We start from the raw sequence: 22,561 nt of genomic DNA, 5'->3' as shown, positions 1-22,561 counted from the left end.
TATAATTGCTAAAATATACTTAAGTATCAAAAGTCAAAGTATAAATCGTTTCATATTCCTTATATTAAGCAAACCAGAAGCCACCATTTTCTTGTTTTTTAAATTTACAGATAGCCAGGGGCACACTCCAACACTCAGACATCATTTACAAACAAAGCATTGGTGTTTAGTGAGTCCACCAGATCAGAGGCAGCAGTGATGACCATGGATTTTCTCTTGATAAGTGTGTGAATTGGACCATTTTCCTGTCCTGCTAAGCATTCAAAATGTAACGAGTACTTTTGGGTGTCAGGGAAAATGTATGGAGTAAAAAGTACATTATTTTCTTTAGGAATGAAGTGAAGTAAAAGTAAAGGTTGTAGTAATATAAATTATTTTTACTTAAGTACTTTACACCTTCCCAAGTTCTCCCATGTCGCCCCGCTCCTCCACACACTCCACTGGCTTCCAGTCGAAGCTCACATCCACTTCAAGACCATGGTGCTTACCTATGGAGCAGCAAGAGGAACTGCCCCTCCCTACCTTCAAGCTATGCTCAAACCCTACACCCCAACCTGAGCACTCTGTTCTGCAACGTCTGGTCTCTTGACCCTCCCACCCCTATGAGAGGTCAGCTCCCACTCAGCCCAGTCCAAGCTCTTCTCTGTCCTGGCACCCCAATGGAGGAACCAGCTTCCCCCTGAAGCTAGGACAGCAGAGTCCCTGCCCATCTTCCCAAAACATCGGAAACCCTACCTCTTCAAAGAGTATCTAAAATAATCCCGTTGCAAACGCCATGCTCTACCAACTGAGCTACATCCCTGCCGGCCATTCCCTCCCCTACCCTGGACGACGCTGGGCCAATTGTGCGCCGCCCCATGGGTCTCCCGGTCGCGGCCGGCGGCGACAGAGCCTGGATTCGAACCAGGATCTCTAGTGGCACAGCTAGCACTGCGATGCAGTGCCTTAGACCACTGCACCACTCGGGAGGGCAGCAACCTAGTTGTCTCTTCCTGTCCTGGTTTCAGAAGTCACAAATACTCTATGTTCAGCAGACACAAATATTCTATTGCTGGGCAGATATGCATCTTATACAGGCACATACGGTGGGGACAAGTTTCACATCTTGTTTTCTGTTATCGGATTCACAGTTGCTTTCCACTTGCATAGATCTAAAGATAAGCCACAGCCCTTGTTTACCTTCTAACTAAGCTTTATTATTATTATTAATACATTTCACAAAGTGGAGTGTAATAATTAGTCATTACCTAATTCTTCTATCAGCACCTACAGTGGGGGGAAAAAGTATTTAGTCAGCCACCAATTGTGCAAGTTCTCCCACTTAAAAAGATGAGCCAAAATACCAGCAACAGTGTGTGAAAACCTTGTGAAGACTTACAGAAAACGTTTGACCTGTGTCATTGCCAACAAAGGGTATATAACAAAGTATTGAGAAACTTTTGTTATTGACCAAATACTTATTTTCCACCATAATTTGCAAATAAATTCATTAAAAATCCTACAATGTGATTTTCTGGAATTTTTTTCCTCATTTTGTCTGTCATAGTTGACGTGTACCTGTGATGAAAATTACAGGCCTCTCTCATCTTCTTAAGTGGGAGAACTTGCACAATTGGTGGCTGACTAAATACTTTTTTCCCCCCCACTGTACATATCCTTATTGTACCTGCCCCCCTGTTGGGACACAGCCCTGGTATCAGTGATGAGTACGAAGGTCGGTGGTGATGATATGTAAACCTCCACTCCCATTGTAGTTTACAACCATCATTCACTCTTCTGGAGACTACAGCCCTCATTCACTCTCCTGGAGACTACAGCGAACACACACAGACAGCATCATGAAACAACTGGTCATATTTGGTTTTTTTGTTTTTGCTACATTCTTCATGGTTCACAGTGAAATACCAGGTAGGTTCAATCATTTAGTATGTCTGTGTGAATACCTCAGTCACTGTTCTGTCAGTACCAGGTTGTGAATACCTCAGTCACTGTTCTGTCAGTACCAGGTTGTGAATACCTCAGTCACTGTTCTGTCAGTACCAGGTTGAGAATACCTCAGTCACTGTTCTGTCAGTACCAGGTTGAGAATACCTCAGTCACTGTTCTGTCAGTACCAGGTTGTGAATACCTCAGTCAATGTTCTGTCAGTACCAGGTTGTGAATACCTCAGTCAATGTTCTGTCTGAAATACAGTTTGATTTGAAGACTGTAATAAATCTGTCTACCGTTCTCTGCTTATAGAGTGGTCTTAAAACGGTTATTTTACAGCTTCGTTGTAGCATCAAACATTTGTTTCCTCCTCTTCCATTTGAAATAAGGGAGTCTGTGCTTCACTTCAACCTCAGCTGAGTTTGGGCGGGAGGGCAAAGAAATCAAACACACATTTTATTCAATATAAAAAATATTAAAATATGTCCACAATATTTATGAATTGAATCAATGAATTTAGTTACTCATGTGCTATTTTCAATATGTTACACATTCTAAGACACATTCTATGCGTTTAGTTTAAACATTGGATGGAACTGGGAGTACAAAGGTTCTCATTCAAATAGTTTATGATCCCTGACAGTCTCACTCTTGACAACGTGGCGGATTCACTGACAGTTGAAGGTTTCACTTTAGATCAAGACCTAATAATACAGACAGACCAGCTTGTCTTAGACATGCAGTAAAGCCACAAGGTATTGTGGTGTGTATAAGAAAAGCTATACAACATTAGTCATGATTCGTTTTTTAGGAGAATGGGAACCTTTTGCAGTAGCAGCAGTAGCACGGGGAGCGCGAACACTGCAGCGCCGCCCTGGGCCTAGGGTTAATGGGGTCTGCGTCCTAGCGCCACGGGGTAAAGCTGAGAGTCTCTAGGGTTAATGGGGTCTGCGTCCTAGCGCCACGGGGTAAAGCTGAGAGTCTCTAGGGTTAATGGGGTCTGCGTCCTAGCGCCACGGGGTAAAGCTGAGAGTCTCTAGGGTTAATGGGGTCTGCGTCCCTAGCGCCACGGGGTAAAGCTGAGAGTCTCTAGGGTTAATGGGGTCTGCGTCCTAGCGCCACGGGGTAAAGCTGAGAGTCTCTAGGGTTAATGGGGTCTGCGTCCTAGCGCCACGGGGTAAAGCTGAGAGTCTCTAGGGTTAATGGGGTCTGCGTCCTAGCGCCACGGGGTAAAGCTGAGAGTCTCTAGGGTTAATGGGGTCTGCGTCCTAGCGCCACGGGGTAAAGCTGAGAGTCTCTAGGGTTAATGGGGTCTGCGTCCCTAGCGCCACGGGGTAAAGCTGAGAGTCTCTAGGGTTAATGGGGTCTGCGTCCTAGCGCCACGGGTAAAGCTGAGAGTCTCTAGGGTTAATGGGGTCTGCGTCCTAGCGCCACGGGGTAAAGCTGAGAGTCTCTAGGGTTAATGGGGTCTGCGTCCTAGCGCCACGGGGTAAAGCTGAGAGTCTCTAGGGTTAATGGGGTCTGCGTCCCTAGCGCCACGGGGTAAAGCTGAGAGTCTCTAGGGTTAATGGGGTCTGCGTCCTAGCGCCACGGGGTAAAGCTGAGAGTCTCTAGGGTTAATGGGGTCTGCGTCCTAGCGCCACGGGGTAAAGCTGAGAGTCTCTAGGGTTAATGGGGTCTGCGTCCTAGCGCCACGGGGTAAAGCTGAGAGTCTCTAGGGTTAATGGGGTCTGCGTCCCTAGCGCCACGGGGTAAAGCTGAGAGTCTCTAGGGTTAATGGGGTCTGCGTCCTAGCGCCACGGGGTAAAGCTGAGAGTCTCTAGGGTTAATGGGGTCTGCGTCCCTAGCGCCACGGGGTAAAGCTGAGAGTCTCTAGGGTTAATGGGGTCTGCGTCCTAGCGCCACGGGGTAAAGCTGAGAGTCTCTAGGGTTAATGGGGTCTGCGTCCCTAGCGCCACGGGGTAAAGCTGAGAGTCTCTAGGGTTAATGGGGTCTGCGTCCCTAGCGCCACGGGGTAAAGCTGAGAGTCTCTAGGGTTAATGGGGTCTGCGTCCCTAGCGCCACGGGGTAAAGCTGAGAGTCTCTAGGGTTAATGGGGTCTGCGTCCTAGCGCCACGGGGTAAAGCTGAGAGTCTCTAGGGTTAATGGGGTCTGCGTCCTAGCGCCACGGGGTAAAGCTGAGAGTCTCTAGGGTTAATGGGGTCTGCGTCCCTAGCGCCACGGGGTAAAGCTGAGAGTCTCTAGGGTTAATGGGGTCTGCGTCCTAGCGCCACGGGGGTAAAGCTGAGAGTCTCTAGGGTTAATGGGGTCTGCGTCCCTAGCGCCACGGGGTAAAGCTGAGAGTCTCTAGGGTTAATGGGGTCTGCGTCCCTAGCGCCACGGGGTAAAGCTGAGAGTCTCTAGGGTTAATGGGGTCTGCGTCCTAGCGCCACGGGGTAAAGCTGAGAGTCTCTAGGGTTAATGGGGTCTGCGTCCTAGCGCCACGGGGTAAAGCTGAGAGTCTCTAGGGTTAATGGGGTCTGCGTCCTAGCGCCACGGGGTAAAGCTGAGAGTCTGCCATGAAAGGTGGTGGCTGTGAGGAAAGGAGGTGGTTTGTTTTGGAAGTCGTTGTCCTGCAGTTAAGGAGTCGGCGTTTACAGAGAATGCTACTTCTTGTATTTTAGACGTTTTATGACCCCATAAAGGCTTCTAGTGTGGTGCCTGGCGGATCCAAACACTGCAGATTCTGTATGGAAGGCATGCAGCGGATACATCAGTACAGGAAATCACTGTTAAACAGATACTATGAGAATAACCATTTGAATAAAAGCGACATATTGAGCAATAGGGGTTTCTTCCATGAAGGTTCTCAACAACCTCAATCTAGCCCAGACTGGGAGCACGGCTAATTTCTACAGACCTTAAAGGACAACTCTGCCACTTTTAACATTTGGGTTGTTATTATGAAGTATTTAGTGATGTCACACAGTTGTATTTACATTTTATGATTTAATGTCTATTGACTGATTAGTGATTAGTAATGAATAAAAAAACGGAAAATGCTTCTCTGTGACGTTTCCAAGTAGGATCCCTGAGATGACTAATGCAATAAGTGATGGCCAGTCATTTTCAGCTGTCTATATAACCTGTCTGCAGTTTTCTGATCGTATTCGAACTCCCTGCTGTATGTTGTTATGGTTGTCTTGGTCTAATAACATCTGGAAATATTTCAAATAGATACTCAAAAACCTATAGAATGATATTTATAGTCAGCTTACTCCAATATGTTTTGTGTTGTTCAAGGCCTTTGAACAGGGTATGGTAGTATTTGTGTCAAGAACTGCAATGCTGCTGGGTTTTTCACACTAAACAGTTACCCGTGGGGGTGTGGGGGTGGGGGGGGGGGGGGTGTACTCAGTGAATACTAACAGCAGAATAACTGGTTATAAAGTGGTGGAATTGTCCTTTACTCAGTATACTGTGTGTTATTAAAGGACAATTCCACCACTTTATAACCAGTTATTCTGCTGTTAGTAGTCGATGCAGGGAAGTTAGTTAGACTGTGGCTAGTGGATGAGGAGGGGAAGGTTGGACGCCAGTTAGACTGTGGCTAGTGGATGAGGAGGGGAAGGTTGGACGCCAGTTAGACTGTGGCTAGTGGATGAGGAGGGGAAGGTTGGACGCCAGTTAGACTGAGGCTAGTGGATGAGGAGGGGAAGGTTGGACGCCAGTTAGACTGTGGCTAGTGGATGAGGAGGGGAAGGTTGGACGCCAGTTAGACTGTGGCTAGTGGATGAGGAGGGGAAGGTTGGACGCCAGTTAGACTGAGGCTAGTGGATGAGGAGGGGAAGGTTGGACGCCAGTTAGACTGTGGCTAGTGGATGAGGAGGGGAAGGTTGGACGCCAGTTAGACTGAGGCTAGTGGATGAGGAGGGGAAGGTTGGACGCCAGTTAGACTGTGGCTAGTGGATGAGGAGGGGGAAGGTTGGACGCCAGTTAGACTGAGGCTAGTGGATGAGGAGGGGGAAGGTTGGACGCCAGTTAGACTGTGGCTAGTGGATGAGGAGGGGGAAGGTTGGACGCCAGTTAGACTGAGGCTAGTGGATGAGGAGGGGAAGGTTGGACGCCAGTTAGACTGAGGCTAGTGGATGAGGAGGGGAAGGTTGGACGCCATCTTGTGGTCCTCTGTAGCTCAGCTGGTAGAGCACGGCGCTTGGAACGCCAAGGTAGTGGGTTCGATCCCCGGGACCACCCATACACAAAAAATGTATGCACGCATGACTGTAAGTCGCTTTGGATAAAAGCGTCTGCTAAATGGCATATTATTTCATTTCATCTCTCTCTGGAGGTCTAGGTCACCTATTCTTCTGTTACTGTCTCTGTGTCTTGTCTGGTGTCTCTCTCCACCATATATTATTCTGTTGCTGTCTTTTGTCTTGCGTATCTCTTTAGTTTTGCGATCCAAAACGATCAAAGGGATACTGGGGTAGCTTAACTTGTTTCGGGCCTGTGTCTGGGTCACCTATATAGTCCTCTTCCCTACCAGTCACCCCTGGCTGCTGCTGTTCTGTGCTCCACTGGCTGCTGTTCTGTGCTCCACTGGCCTGCTGTTCTGTGCTCCACTGGCCTGCTGTTCTGTGCTCCACTGGCCTGCTGTTCTGTGCTCCACTGGCCTGCTGTTCTGTGCTCCACTGGCTGCTGCTGTTCTGTGCTCCACTGGCCTGCTGTTCTGTGCTCCACTGGCCTGCTGTTCTGTGCTCCACTGGCCTGCTGTTCTGTGCTCCACTGGCCTGCTGTTCTGCGCTCCACTGGCCTGCTGTTCTGTGCTCCACTGGCTGCTGTTCTGTGCTCCACTGGCCTGCCGTTCTGTGCTCCACTGGCCTGCTGTTCTGTGCTCCACTGGCCTGCTGTTCTGTGCTCCACTGGCCTGCTGTTCTGTGCTCCACTGGCCTGCTGTTCTGTGCTCCACTGGCCTGCCGTTCTGTGCTCCACTGGCCTGCTGTTCTGCGCTCCACTGGCCTGCTGTTCTGCGCTCCACTGGCCTGCTGTTCTGTGCTCCACTGGCCTGCTGTTCTGTGCTCCACTGGCCTGCTGTTCTGCGCTCCACTGGCCTGCTGTTCTGTGCTCCACTGGCCTGCTGTTCTGCGCTCCACTGGCCTGCTGTTCTGTGCTCCACTGGCCTGCTGTTCTGCGCTCCACTGGCCTGCTGTTCTGTGCTCCACTGGCCTGCTGTTCTCATCTGTCCTCCTCCTTGGCTCATACGAAAGGTAGCACGGTAGAGGTACAGCATGTCATTAGGGTGACAGCACTTCCTGATTTGGCCTAGCACTTCCTGATTTGGCCTAGTTTTAGATTTGGTTCATTGAGAAATGCTAGCGGCCAGACTGAATTCAAAATTGAGTTGGTTTCGGGGTGTGGTTTGATGTGGGTGTCTCGTGTGTGTGTTCGCAAGTGGGAAGATTTAACCAAATTATTTCGGCAATTAGCTTCAGCCGGCTGGTAGGCGACCAAACTTTGACTTTGGATAGCTTATCTCTGGGGCTAGTTAGGGACCATCAATAAATTACACAACTGTCACGCCCTGGCTCTGGGGACTTTTATATGTTGAGCCAGGGTGTTAGTGTCTATGTGTTAGTTTCTGGGTGTTAGGTTCTATGTTTCGTTTTCTATGTTCTTGTTCTAGTTTATGTGTTTCTATGTTGGCCGGGGTGGTTCCCAATTAGAGACAGCTGTGGCTCGTTGTCTCTGATTGGGAACCATACTTAGGCAGCCTGTTGTGCACTTGTCTTTTGTGGGATCTTGTTCCGTGTAGGTTTGTGTTTATGACCGAGGACTTCACGTTTCGTTTTGTTGTTTTGTTATTGTTAATAGTACTCAATAAAAGATGTACGCATTTCACGCTGCGCCTTGGTCCACTCATTACGACGATCGTGACAACAACGTAAATGAGACAATATTTTCATGTTGCGCACCTTTTTGTTTTCTAATTAAATCCTTTCAATATTTGTATATGAATTACTACAATTTATAATTGGTTTGAGGTTGTTAAGTAATTGTAATTTGGAGCTATTGGAATTTTTACATATTGTCCCATGTACATAGTGTAATTTACCGATGGTCCCTAACTAGCCCCATAGGGATATCCAAAGTCAACCCAAGTTTAACACAGGCATTACAATCAGGTCACATGCAGCTGCACTCCAAATTGATGATTACAAATGTGCTGCCAAGTAATCATCAGTCTGACTCATATCGATGTCACATAGGCTGTTTTCTAAATTATAGGCTGTTTTCTAAATGATCAAGTTGGATTTTAGGGAGTGGTTTCTCTTTAAAGTGACTGTATACTGATATGACCAGGGCAACTCAACGTTACTGTATATTGACACAACCAGGGCAACTCAACGTTGTAAACCCCCCCCACTCCACAGTGTACTGTTCTTGTCTTCTAACCCCCCTGTCTTCTAACCCCCCTCTCCTCTCCACAGAGTACTGTTTCCTACCACAGGACGTGGGTACAGCCCCAGTGTCAGGAGCAGAAGACTTCCAGATCATGCTGTATTATGATGCCTCTAAAGACCTGTGCTACCCCTTCAAGTACCTGGGGGAGGGGGGCAACGCCAACCGCTTCACCCTGGAGAGAATCTGCATGAGGAACTGTTCCGCCAGGGCAGAGGAGATCTATCCAGTGGATGGTGAGATAACACACATTTAATCATTAATACAGGTAGGATACTATAACCAGTCCAGACCCTGTCCTCTCAAAAGCAACAACCTCACGGCACAACTCCTCTCCCCCCGTGTGACCTACTTGTTGTGTGTGTGTACTGACATGTGTGTGTCACTGATAGATGCACACAAACACATTACATGTTCATGTTTTTAAATGTGTGTAAATTGTAAAGTATTTTGTCTGTAATGTATTTTTCATTACGTGTCAGACTCCAGTAAGACTAGCTGTCCCCATTGGCGTCGGCTAATGGGGATCCTAATAAATCACATAAATATCTGTCAAGGCTTCTGTGCATTCACTGGACACATTCATCATAGGAAGAGGATAAGTGGCGGCAGGTAGCTTTAGTGGTTAAGAGCGTTGTGCCATTAACCGAAAGGTTGCTGGTTCTAATCTCCGAGCCGACTATGTGAAAAATCTGTCGATGTGCCCTTGAGCAAGGCACTTAACCCTAATTGCTCTGGATAAGAGTGTCTGCTAAATGATGTATTATTATATTATTATAAGTGGACACAGTGTTCTGTTCATTAAATCCTATTGGTAGATACAGACATAGCAGGCGGACACAGTGTTCTGTTCATTAAATCCTATTGGTAGATACAGACATAGCAGGTGGACACAGTGTTCTGTTCATTAAATCCTATTGGTAGATACAGACATAGCAGGCGGACACAGTGTTCTGTTCATTAAATCCTATTGGTAGATACAGACATAGCAGGTGGACACAGTGTTCTGTTCATTATGTATTCCGGTTATTACAGCACAGAAAACACCCTCTATTGTGCTATGGCCATAAACAAGGGCTTTACTGTGCTATGGCCATAAACAAGGACTTTGGAGTACCATATCTACAGAGGAAGTAGTTTCTATTGCCCCTGCTATGACACCTATGTAGGGTGGTGGGTGTGGGTGTGTTTAGGAGAGAGAGAGTGAGAGAGAGAGAGAGAGAGAGAGAGAGAGAGAGAGAGAGAGAGAGAGAGAGAGAGAGAGAGAGAGAGAGAGAGAGAGAGAGAGAGAGAGAGAGAGAGAGAGAGAGAGAGAGAGAGAGAGAGAGAGAGAGAGAGAGAGAGAGAGAGAGAGAGAGAGGCAGAGAGAGAGAGAGAGAGAGAGAGAGAGAGAGAGAGAGAGAGAGAGAGAGAGAGAGAGAGAGAGAGAGAGAGAGAGAGAGAGAGAGAGAGAGAGATAGAGAGAGAGAGAGAGATGTTTACTGTCGTCTAATGTTGGGTGTGTTGAGGTTTACCACCTAAATGTGAGGCAGAGATCATCCATAATGTCTGAAATGAGAAGAGTAACTCATTCAAAGCCTACTACTGATCTCAGGGCTAAATTTGGCCTGCGGGTGATTTTATTTCCCCCTCCTAAGTTTTCTGAGCAAATGTAATTATATATATTTTTAGAAATCGTTGTTAGACATAGAAGACTGTCAAATCACCAATACATTTTATTTAGGAATTCTGTTCCCAGGTATTCCCACTCATAAATAGAGAGCCACATGTGATCGTATCCCAACATCGTCAAGGTCTGAAATGATTATGTTATAGTCCAATACTATATCTGTTTGGGATTCTTGAGGTCAATTTGTAGTGTACAAATGATTTATAACTATGTTCCGGCCCCCCCGACCATCCGCTCAAGGTAAATCGGCCCACGACTGAATCTGGTTGACGATCCCTGGTTTACAGTAGAAGCACTAACGCAACCGTGTACTAATGTGCAGCAGAACGTTTTCCTTAATTGCAATGTGCCACCATGTGGCACAACATAGTAACAACACCCAGAACAATGTCACGTCAGGGACAACTTTTTTTAAATCGGTTGAACAAATATAACTACTGATCTGTGTGAAACCTCCGAATTGAACCTACACGGAAATCACATCATTTGAAAATATCCACTGAAGTCTTCTTAGTGTGTGATTAATGGTTAGTCTCTCTCCCTAACCCCTAACCCCTAACCCCTAACCCCAACCCCTCTCCTTCCCCCTGTCCAGAGTCAAAGGCCTGCCACTACAGGAAGGCTCTGGGTGAATGCTACGGTACCTACCTACGCTACTACTACGACCCCATCCACTCAAAGTGTAAGAAGTTCCACTGGACCGGCTGTGTGGGGAACGGGAACCGGTTCATCGACCATCAGGCCTGCAACGCCACCTGTGCTGGGATTCATGGTGACGTAAAATGATGACATAACATGACATAACATGACAGAAGATGGCATAACATGACATAACACATAACATAGCATAAAACTGATACTATATTTCGAATAATCTGATATAATAATCTTATAATCTTGATAATAATCGGATGTTTTGTCATCAGATGATGGTACTGAGGAGGAGGAGGATGAGCCCGATACTCCTATTGGTGAGTAGAGAGATAGGTCTATATACTCCTATTGGTGAGTAGAGAGATAGGTCTATATACTCCTATTGGTGAGTAGAGAGATAGGTCTATATACTCCTATTGGTGAGTAGAGAGATAGGTCTATATACTCCTATTGGTGAGTAGAGAGATAGGTCTATATACTCCTATTGGTGAGTAGAGAGATAGGTCTATATACTCCTATTGGTGAGGAGATAGATAGGTCTATATACTCCTATTGGTGAGTAGAGAGATAGGTCTATATACTCCTATTGGTGAGTAGAGAGATAGGTCTATATACTCCTATTGGTGAGCAGAGAGATAGGTCTATATACTCCTATTGGTGAGTAGAGAGATAGGTCTATATACTCCTATTGGTGAGTAGAGAGATAGGTCTATATACTCCTATTGGTGAGTAGATAGATAGGTCTATATACTCCTATTGGTGAGTAGAGAGATAGGTCTATATACTCCTATTGGTGAGTAGAGAGATAGGTCTATATACTCCTATTGGTGAGTAGAGAGATAGGTCTATATACTCCTATTGGTGAGTAGAGATAGGTCTATATACTCCTATTGGTGAGTAGATAGATAGGTCTCATATGTATTCTACACCAAGGGATCTGATTGGGTAGTTATACACTACATGACCAATAGGATGTGGACACCTGCTCATCGAACATCTCATTCCAAAATCCTGGGCATTAATATGGAGTTGGTCCCCCCCCTTTGCTGCTATAACAGCCTCCACTCTTCTGGGAAGGCTTTCCACTAGATGTTGGAACATTGCTGTGGGGACTTGCTTCCATTCAGCCACAAGAGCATTAGTGAGGACGGGCACTGATGTTGGGTGATTAGGCCTGGCTCGCAGTCGGCGTTCCAATTCATCCCAAAGATGTTCGATTGGAGTTAAAGTCAGGGCTCTGTGCAGGCCAGTCAAGTTCTTCCACACCGATCTCAACAAAACATTTCTGTATGGACCTTGCTTTGTACATGGGGGCATTGTCATGCTGAAACAGGAATGGGCCTTCCCAAACTGTTGCCAAAAAGTTGGAAACACAGAATCGTCTAGAATGTCATTGTATACTGTAGCGTTAAGATTTCCCTTCACTGGAACTAAGGGGCCTAGCCCGAACCATGAAAAACAGCCCCAGACCATTATTCCTCCTCCACCAAACTTTACAGTTGGCACTATGCATTGGGGCAGGTAGCGTTCTCCTGGCATCCACCAAACCCAGATTCGTCCATCGGACTGCCAGATGGTGAAGCGTGATTCATCACTCCAGAGAACGTGTTTCCACTGCTCCAGAGTCCAATGGCGGTGAGCTTTAAACCACTCTAGCCGACGCTTGGCATTGCGCATGGTGATCTTAGGCTTGTGTGCGGCTGCTCGGCCATGGAAACCCATTTCATGAATCTCCCGACGAACAGCTCATGTGCTGACGTTGCTTCCAGAGGCAGTTTGGAACTCAGTAGTGAGTATTGCAACCGAGGACAGACGATTTTTACGCGCTTCAGCACTCGGCGGTCCCGTTCTGTGATGTTGTGTGGCCTACCACTTCACGGCTGAGCCGTTGTTGCTCCTAGACGTTTCCACTTCACAATAACAGCACTTACAGTTGACCAGGGCAGCTCTAGCAGGGCAGAAACTTGACGAACTGACTTGTTGGAAAGGTGGCATCCTGTGACGGTGCCATGTTGAAAGTCACTGAGTTCTTCAGTAAGGCCATTATACTGCCAATGTTTGTCTATGGAGATTGCATGGCGGTGTGCTCGATTTTATACACCTGTCAGCAACGGTTGTGGCTGAAATAGTAAAATCCACTAATTTTAAGGGGTGTCCACGTACCTTTGTATATAGAGTGTAGGTCTATTCAATAACAACAAAAACAACAACAAAAATGTACAGTCGTGGTCAAAAGTTTTGAGAATGACACAAGTATTGGTCTTCACAAGTTCGCTGCTTCAGTGTTATGAGATATTTTTGTCAGATGTTACTATGGTATACTGAAGTATAATTACACGCATTCCATAAGTGTCAAAGGCTTTTATTGACAATTACATTAAGTTTATGCAAAGAATCAATATTTGCAGTGTTGACCCTTCTTTTTCAAGACCTCTGCAATCCGCCCTGGCATGCTGTCAATTAACTTCTGGGCCACATCCTGACTGATGGCAGCCCATTCTTGCATAATCAATGCTTGGAGTTTGTCAGAATTTGTGGGTTTTTGTTTGTCCACCCACCTCTTGAGGATTGACCACAAGTTCTCAATGGGATTAAGGTCTGGGGAGTTTCCATGGACCCAAAATGTCGATGTTTTGTTCCCTGAGCTACTTAGTTATCACTTTTGCCTTATGGCAAGGTGCTCCATCATGCTGGAAAAGGCATTGGTCGTCACCAAACTGTTCTTGGATGGTTGTGAGAAGTTGCTCTCGGAGGATGTGTTGGTACCATTCTTTATTCATGGCTGTGTTCAATTGTGAGTGAGCCCACTGTCGTATCGAGTGAGTGGTGGCAATTATTGCTGATGAACAAAAGGAGTCTGCTCATACTGAACGTTGATCATAAGGTTTATTCAGATCACAAGCTTTAGCATGAGTGACAGACTCGCGAGGTCTGGAGAGCAGTGTCCTCCAATTCCAATGGCTGCTCTGCCCTATCTTCTTCGTGTACCCCTATTTATAAACAATGCAACAAGATGGGCTCCCTCTTCTGGCCAATCACCAGTTTACAACACACTTCCTGTCTATTATATGTGACATTATACTAAACATTGCCTTTTGATACTAACATAACCAACATTCCATTTCTTCATGAAAAACATTTAACAAAGACATAATCTTAATACACTACACCACTCCCTTGGCTGAGAAGCAACCCCACACATGAATGGTCTCAGGATGCTTTACTGTTGGCATGACACAGGACTGATGGTAGCGCTTTTCCGGATGCCCCAAATAATCGGAAAGGGGATTCATCAGAGAAAATGGCTTTACCCCAGTCCTCAGCAGTCCAATCCCTGTACCTTTTGCAGAATATCAGTCTGTCCCTGATGTTTTTCCTGGAGAGAAGTGGCTTCCTCGCTGCCCTTCTTGACACCAGGCCGTCCTCCAAAAGTCTTTGCCTCACTGTGCGTGGAGATGCACTCACACCTGCCTGCTGCCATTCCCGAGCAAGCTCTGCACTGGTGGTGCCCCGATCCCGCAGCTGAATCAACTTTAGGAGACGGTCCTGGCGCTTGCTGGACTTTCTTGGGCACCCTGAAGCCTTCTTCACAACAATTGAACTTCTCTCCTTGAAGTTCTTGATGATCCGATAAATGGTTGATTTAGGTGCAATCTTACTAGCAGCAATATCCTTGCCTGTGAAGCCCTTTTTGTGCAAAGCAATGATGACGGCATGTGTTTCCTTGCAGGTAACCATGGTTAACAGAGGAAGAACAATGATTTCAAGCACCACCCTCCTTTTAAAGCTTCCAGTCTGTTATTCTAACTCAATCAGCATGACAGAGTGATCTCCAGCCTTGTCCTCGTCAACACTCTCACCTGTGTTAACGAGAGAATCACTGACAAGATGGCAGCTGGTCCTTTTGTGGCAGGGCTGAAATGCAGTGGAAATGTTTTTTTGGGATTAAGTTAATTATATATATATATATATGCAAATTGCCATCATCACAACTGAGGCAACAGACTTTGTGAAAATTAGTATTTGTGTCATTCTCCAAACTTTTGACCACGACTGTAGGCCAAATCAACAGTCTATTATTAATTAATTCACTTATGTTATGGTTAACAAAACACTCAAATGTTATTCTGTTTCCTGCAGCCCTGATTCTGGGAGTGGTGTTTGGGATCACGGGAGCAATCATTATTGGAGTCGTTGTTTTCCTGGTGATGCAGAGCAAGTAAGTGATACAGTACAGTACGCAGTACATTATTCTCTGGTGATACAGTACGCAGTACATTATTCTCTGGTGATACAGTACGCAGTACATTATTCTCTGGTGATACAGTACGCAGTACATTATTCTCTGGTGATACAGTACGCAGTACATTATTCTCTGGTGATACAGTACGCAGTACATTATTCTCTGGTGATACAGTACACTGTTCATTATTCTCTGGTGATACAGTACGCTGTTCATTATTCTCTGGTGATACAGTACACTGTTCATTATTCTCTGGTGATACAGTACACTGTTCATTATTCTCTTTAATTAAAAAAGAAGAAAAGGATATAACAGATTGATTTGTTGTTGTTGTAATTTGGCTTAATTATGCTACAAGTAACTAACTGCCCTTTTATATCAAATTTCAGGAAGAATCACAAAAGTGCACCAAAGAAAGTGAAAGAAGGCAAGACGGAGACGCCACTGCAAGAACAACCAATAGAGATGGCATAGAGAAGAGACCACAGCAAGAACAACCAATAGAGATGGCATAGAGAAGAGACCACAGCAAGAACAACCAATAGAGATGGCATAGAGAAGAGACCACAGCAAGGACAACCAATAGAGATGGCATAGAGAAGAGACCACAGCAAGGACAACCAATAGAGATGGCATAGAGAAGAGACCACAGCAAGGACAACCAATAGAGATGGCATAGAGAAGAGACCACAGCAAGGACAACCTATAGAGATGGCATAGAGAAGAGACCACAGCAAGAACAACCAATAGAGATGGCATAGAGAAGAGACCACAGCAAGAACAACCAATAGAGATGGCATAGAGAAGAGACCACAGCAAGGAATGGAAACACCATAGTAATTAGACTGACTAGAATGCATGATCCCATTCAAGTCAACTTTCCATTTTGAGTGTACCCCATGGCCGTCATTCTATTTCTAGGGGAAACACCAGGCGGGGCCTTCACCTGAATGACCCCTCTCAGGATGATATAACAGAAGAACGTAGATATACATCTAACGAACCTACAATGTAATGTACTGTAATGTATCCATCATTTTTTGTTATCAGATTATTCACAAATCAATTTTGTGGATTCTGCCTTCTCCTTCACTAATGCAGGCCAGGCTGTTTTCATTATGGTGACGTTTCAAATGACTCTCACTCATCTTACAGCAAGGCTTTCTGCACTCTCCTCTTTTACAATATGACTTCTGTGTTTATTTCTGGTAGACTTGGTAACTACTCACATCATCTCCACGGATTTCAAAGAATAAGCACTATTCTTTATTAACTACATTACAGGCATTGTGTGCTTTATTGAACTCCTACGTGTGCAACAGGATTCTTCTGATATTCTGACAGTTCTTAATGTGGAACGTTTTATTTTATGTGCTGTTTATGTTTGGTCTGTATCAACATTGTGATTGGTTTTGTTCCTACTACTGTATGTCACATGTTTGTAGATATGAGAATAAACCAATACGCCTGTTTAAAAAAATACATATTATGGGACTGAGACGATATCATCCTCCACCAGGTTTTACCCACAGAAATAGAATGAATAGAACGGTCGTCCCCATTCAAGTAAATTATGCCATTATGGACTGGCAGCCATTTTTTGTATACCCATAGGAGCAAAGCAGGGAGTAAAAGCAGGAAGTAAAAGCAGGAAGTAAATAAAAGCAGCAAGTCAATCTGTGCTGTGATTTTGTTGTTGTTGTTAAATTCCATACATTTTGAAAGATACAAATTCAAATGTGTTACAAAAATCTATACATGCTTCTTAAAAATTGTAACACAAAACATCACAAACAAACAGATACACAAAAACAAAATACGTGAAACGCTTAAGAGTATCAATTGATTTCAATACCTTCTTATTGTTACAGAGCATAGTATTCAATGTGGCATTTAAATCTACCATCAAAAATATTGAATAGGATGGTGTTTTCTTAAAATTATAATTTTTTATAGATGTCATATTTAGCAAGAATTATAATAAAATGTATCACATTATTTTCGTAGTGGAGAATCTTGGACTATCAAAAACATAAAGAGCATCAGTTTGCAAATGGATGTCCCTACTAAACCCAAGTCGAGCCGAAGATCTACCCAGAACATAATCACATAATCTGTCCCAGATTGACCAAATTTACATTTCTCTTCAACATTTCTAATATTTACTGAACAAAAATATAAATGCAACATGCAACAATTTCAACGATTTTACTGAGTTACAGTTCAAATGAGGAAATTAGTCAATTGAAATAAATTCATTAGGCCCTAATCTATGGATTTCACATAACTGGGAATACAGTTATGCATCTGTTGGTCACAGATACAGTGCCTTGCAAAAGTATTAATAATTCACCCCCCTTGGTGTTTTTCCTATTTTGGTGCATTACCACCTGTAATTTAAATGGATTTTTATTTGGATTTCATGTAATGGACATACACAAAATAGTAATTAATTGGTGAAGTGAAATGAAAAAAATAACTTGTTTCAAAAAATTCCAAAAAATAAATAACGGAAAACTGGTGTATTCACCCCCTTTGCTATGAAGCCCCTAAATAAGATCTGGTGCAACCAATTACCTTCAGAAGTCACATAATTAGTTAAATAAAGTCCACCTGTGTGCAATCTAAGTGTCACATGATCTCAGTATATATACACCTGTTCTGAAAGGCCCCAGAGTCTGCAACACCACTAAGCAAGGGGCACCACCAAGCAAGCGGCACCATGAAGACCAAGGAGCTCTCCAAACAGGTAAGGGACAAAGTTGTGGAGTAGTACAGATCATAGTTGGGTTATAAAAAAATATCAGAAACTTTGAACATCCCACGGAGCACCATTAAATCCATTATAAAAAAATGGAAAGAATATGGCACCACAACAAACCTGCCAAGAGAGGGTCGCCCACCAAAACTCACGGACCAGGCAAGGAGGGCATTAATCAGAGAGGCAACAAAGAGACCAAAGATATAACCCTGAAGGAGCTGCAAAGCTCCACAGTGGAGATTGGAGTATCTGTCCATAGGACCACTTTAAGCCGTACACTCCACAGAGCTGGGCTTTACAGAAGAGTGGCCAGAAAAAAGCCATTGCTTAAAGAAAAAAATAAGCAAACACATTTGGTGTTCGCCAAAAGGCATGTGGGAGACTCCCCAAACATATGGAAGAATGTACTCTGGTCAGATGAGACTACAATTGAGCTTTTTGGCCATCAAGGAAAACGCTATGTCTGGCGCAAACCCAACACCTCTCATTACCCCGAGAACACCATCCCCACAGTGAAGCATGGTGGTAGCAACATCATGCTGTGGGGATGTTTTTCATTGGCAGGGACTGGGAAACTGGTCAGAATTGAAGGAATGATGGATGGGTCTAAATACAGGGAAATTCTTGAGGGAAACCTGTTTCAGTCTTCCAGAGATTTGAGACTGGGACGGAGGTTCACCTTCCAGCAGGACAATGACCCTAAGCATACTGCTAATGCAACACTCGACTGGTTTAAGGGGAAACATTTAAATGTCTTGGAATGGCCTAGTCAAAGCCCAGACTTCAATCCAATTGAGAATCTGTGGTATGACTTAAAGATTGCGGTACACCAGCAGAACCCATCCAACTTGAAGGAGCTGGAGCAGTTTTGGCTTGAAGAATGGGCAAAAATTCCAGTGGCTAGATGTGCCAAGCTTAGAGAGACATACCCCAAGAGACTTTCAGCTGTAATTGCTGCAAAAGGTGGCTCTACAAAGTAGAGGGGGGGGGGGGGTTATGCACGCTCAAGTTTTCAGTTTCTTTGTCTTATTTCTTTTTTGTTTCACAATACAAAATATTTTGCATCTTCAAAGTGGTAGATATGTTGTGTAAATCAAATGATACAAACCCCCCAAAAATCCATTTTAATACCAGGTTGTAAGGCAACAAAATAGGAAAAAATGACAATGTGGGTGAATACTTTCGCAAGCCACTGTAAGCCTTCTGCCTTAGTCAGAAAAACTCTTCCTTGAATGGACAAATCTCTGCCTAACCATGAGTTGTTACATATACATTATTCATACACTTTACATACATGGTACTTTCATACACAGTATTACGTAATAGGAATACACGTTGACATACATGTGCAGTGAAAACAGGACAAATATAAGCACCCCCATGGGATCTTTAGTGACCACAGTGTTGGGTCACCCGTTTAAAGTTCCCATCTTCTTACATTTTATTGAGGAACATTCCATTGTTAGTACTTCAATATTATTAAAATTAAATTAATGTTGTAAAAGTGTATGGTATAAATTACAGTGCTCTGTCTTTGAATGTACTGCCTTCTTGTTAATTTATTTCCCCTGGTGGCATTCATACATCTTCGTGCACACAACTTGAAACGGAACACTTTTACTCTCCCAACTGAGTTGTTTTCCTGCCAAAGGCTGTGCATCTGTTGAAGGTCAAGAATATGATATATTATTTACATTTTTCCATTTTAGTCATTTAGCAGACGCTCTTATCCAGAGCGACTTACAGTTAGTGAGTGCATAATTTTTTTTATTTTATTCCCCGTGGGAACTAAAAATTATTAGAACGAAAGGCTTGTAGGGAAACTAACAACGTTGCTCTATCAGATAGAAGAACCCTGTGCCTTTATGCTAGCTTTGAGGTGTTTTGACTCATTTCATGTCAACGCTAGCTAGCTAGCTAACCAACAACTCCCTGTCAACGCTAGCTAGCTAGCTAACCAACAACTCCCTGTCAATGCTAGCTAGCTAGCTAACCAACAACTCCCTGTCAATGCTAGCTAGCTAGCTAACCAACAACTCCCTGTCAATGCTAGCTAGCTAGCTAACCAACAACTCCATGTCAATGCTAGCTAGCTAGCTAACCAACAACTCCCTGTCAATGCTAGCTAGCTAGCTAACCAACAACTCCCTGTCAATGCTAGCTAGCTAGCTAACCAACAACTCCCTGTCAATGCTAGCTAGCTAGCTAACCAACAACTCCATGTCAATGCTAGCTAGCTAGCTAACCAACAACTCCCTGTCAACGCTAGCTAGCTAGCTAACCAACAACTCCCTGTCAATGCTAGCTAGCTAGCTAACCAACAACTCCCTGTCAATGCTAGCTAGCTAGCTAACCAACAACTCCCTGTCAATGCTAGCTAGCTAGCTAACCAACAACTCCATGTCAATGCTAGCTAGCTAGCTAACCAACAACTCAACTTGTTTTCGCTAGCTACGTCATTTCCTCCGAATTGGAGTCAGCGTTTGAACCGTTTACACTTTCTGGACGTAGAAGTGATAGGTTTCAGTTTGAACGTAGCGCCCTAATTTGATTAAGATACATTCATATCTATAATATGGTGTGGTATGTTAGCTAGCTAACTAAGCAACAATTGAATCACGACACAACGGCTAATTAGCCAGTGAACTTAGCTAGCTTTTTGCCAAAGCTGCTACGTAGTTAGCGCAACAAGACTGCTAAAACTTGGAGACGTTAGCTAGCTACCAGTCCAGTTTGATGGAGTGCCCTCATTTGAACTCCAGTGTTTGCGTTGCCATTGATTCCTCTAGCTTCCACGAAGGTTCGCCATCCTCCTGGTGTTGCAGCGGTGAGTTAGTCGACATTTCATTCTGATAGCTAACTAATGTGGCTGTTAGTTAGCTAACTAGCCGTGCATACAGCTAGCCACCTGATAGCTACTTGTCTTGACCAGACTTGGGGTTTTCTACTGTTTCCGTGGCTGTTAATTGATTTGTGAAGTTTCTTGCCCCCCCACACACCTTGTTTACACATTTTGCACCTTCATTGATGAAGATGCCGATGCATCTATGATGAAACCAACTACTAGCTATCTACTTTCATAGCGTGGGAATGTGTTACTCCATTCATTGACGCTAACTGTTTTGGCGCCTACTGACGATAGTATCTTCTGAACCGGAGAGTGTTAAGAGCCCCGACGCCAGTCTGACGATAGTATCTTCTGAACCGGAGAGTGTTAAGAGCCCCGACGCCAGTCTGACGATAGTATCTTCTGAACCGGAGAGTGTTAAGAGCCCCGACGCCAGTCTGACGATAGTATCTTCTGAACCGGAGAGTGTTAAGAGCCCCGACGCCAGTCTGACGATAGTATCTTCTGAACCGGAGAGTGTTAAGAGCCCCGACGCCAGTCTAAACATCGGTTACTGCACGTTCCTTGTTTACAAAAACGTATCTTTCACATCAGCAAGAAATACATTAAAAAAAAACATGTTAAATGACCACACACCTTGTTAGTGTTTCCACACGGCCATATCTCCATGTTACATCGCTTATTTCCTAAGAATGTCAGAAAATATAGGTGTCCACCTGTGCTAGTTAGCTATCTAGTATACTCCGAAAACCTGTGAATACCTCCACTACACTACTTTGGTTTGCATTGTGAGTACACACAATGCCCACTGAAACATAAGTGGGTATACTACTGATTCAGACTGAGCCAAATGTGGCCGACTGTAACCTCTGTAAACCCTACATACAGTGACGTAGGGGTTGAGAGCTAAGAATGTCCTAAACTGAAGTTACATAGCATCTAATGTCTCTTCCTCTGTATAGTTTGCAGGTCAAACAAAAGTCCCTGGGTATGTCTCACCTGTCTCAATGTGCATTGTGGAAGGTTAGTATTGACATAATCATTGAAGTTACATGCAGCAGATAGTTGGTCATCTTGTTTAACAGGACTCATTCCAGATTTTAGATGCATATGGATGGCCACGTGACTATTGCGAAGTGATAATGCCTTGACCTATGTAAAACGAGCAGAGAGTAGTGATGTGTTGTGTTTAATGCAGTCAAGCTTTGTTTCTCTCCAGGTATGTGAATGGTCATGCTAAGAAGCACTACGAGGACAGCCAGAGCCAGGTGACTGGAGGTGGCGGTCAGAACAGCTGGGAGGAGGAAGAGAAGAATGATCAGCACCTGGTCTCCATGGACTGTACCAGCTACATCTCCTTCTGGTGAGTGGACCACCTGGTCTCCATGGACTGTACCAGCTACAGCTCCTTCTGGTGAGTGGACCACCTGGTCTCCATGGACTGTACCAGCTACAGCTCCTTCTGGTGGACCACCTGGTCTCCATGGACTGTACCAGCTACAGCTCCTTCTGGTGAGTGGACCACCTGGTCTCCATGGACTGTACCAGCTACAGCTCCTTCTGGTGAGTGGACCACCTGGTCTCCATGGACTGTACCAGCTACAGCTCCTTCTGGTGGACCACCTGGTCTCCATGGACTGTACCAGCTACAGCTCCTTCTGGTGAGTGGACCACCTGGTCTCCATGGACTGTACCAGCTACAGCTCCTTCTGGTGGACCACCTGGTCTCCATGGACTGTACCAGCTACAGCTCCTTCTGGTGAGTGGACCACCTGGTCTCCATGGACTGTACCAGCTACAGCTCCTTCTGGTGAGTGGACCACCTGGTCTCCATGGACTGTACCAGCTACAGCTCCTTCTGGTGAGTGGACCACCTGGTCTCCATGGACTGTACCAGCTACAGCTCCTTCTGGTGAGTGGACCACCTGGTCTCCATGGACTGTACCAGCTACAGCTCCTTCTGGTGAGTGGACCACCTGGTCTCCATGGACTGTACCAGCTACAGCTCCTTCTGGTGAG

General features: G+C 44.8%; 2 protein-coding genes across 4 annotated transcripts in view; both read left to right on the top strand.

The window, feature by feature from the left end:
* Positions 1 to 1,775: 1,775 nt before the first annotated feature.
* Positions 1,776 to 16,415, top strand: si:dkeyp-73b11.8 (BPTI/Kunitz domain-containing protein). The gene is made up of 6 exons (XM_041849690.2): positions 1,776 to 1,908; positions 8,397 to 8,603; positions 10,632 to 10,808; positions 10,963 to 11,007; positions 14,831 to 14,909; positions 15,323 to 16,415. Exons 1-6 carry the CDS (start codon positions 1,839 to 1,841, stop codon positions 15,405 to 15,407), a joined length of 663 nt encoding a protein of 220 aa, XP_041705624.1. The 5' UTR covers positions 1,776 to 1,838; the 3' UTR covers positions 15,408 to 16,415.
* Positions 16,416 to 20,062: 3,647 nt separating this feature from the next.
* The window catches only part of usp3 (ubiquitin specific peptidase 3), a 93,996-nt gene continuing 91,497 nt past the window's right edge, over positions 20,063 to 22,561 (top strand). For 2 of the 3 annotated variants that reach the window (XM_045212791.1, XM_045212787.1), the window contains exons 1-3: positions 20,063 to 20,521; positions 21,505 to 21,565; positions 21,762 to 21,905. In XM_045212791.1, coding sequence (XP_045068726.1) covers positions 20,431 to 20,521; positions 21,505 to 21,565; positions 21,762 to 21,905 — 296 coding nt within the window. In that variant the 5' untranslated portion in view covers positions 20,063 to 20,430. The remainder of the gene's footprint in view (positions 20,522 to 21,504; positions 21,566 to 21,761; positions 21,906 to 22,561) is intronic. The other variant, XM_045212789.1, reaches the window with a different exon arrangement.

Source organism: Coregonus clupeaformis, unplaced genomic scaffold (genome assembly GCF_020615455.1).
Source record: "Coregonus clupeaformis isolate EN_2021a unplaced genomic scaffold, ASM2061545v1 scaf0051, whole genome shotgun sequence".
NCBI lineage: Eukaryota > Metazoa > Chordata > Actinopteri > Salmoniformes > Salmonidae > Coregonus > Coregonus clupeaformis.
The sequence above is the reverse complement of the archived record's forward strand: the minus strand, read 5'-3'. Positions and strand labels throughout refer to the sequence as shown.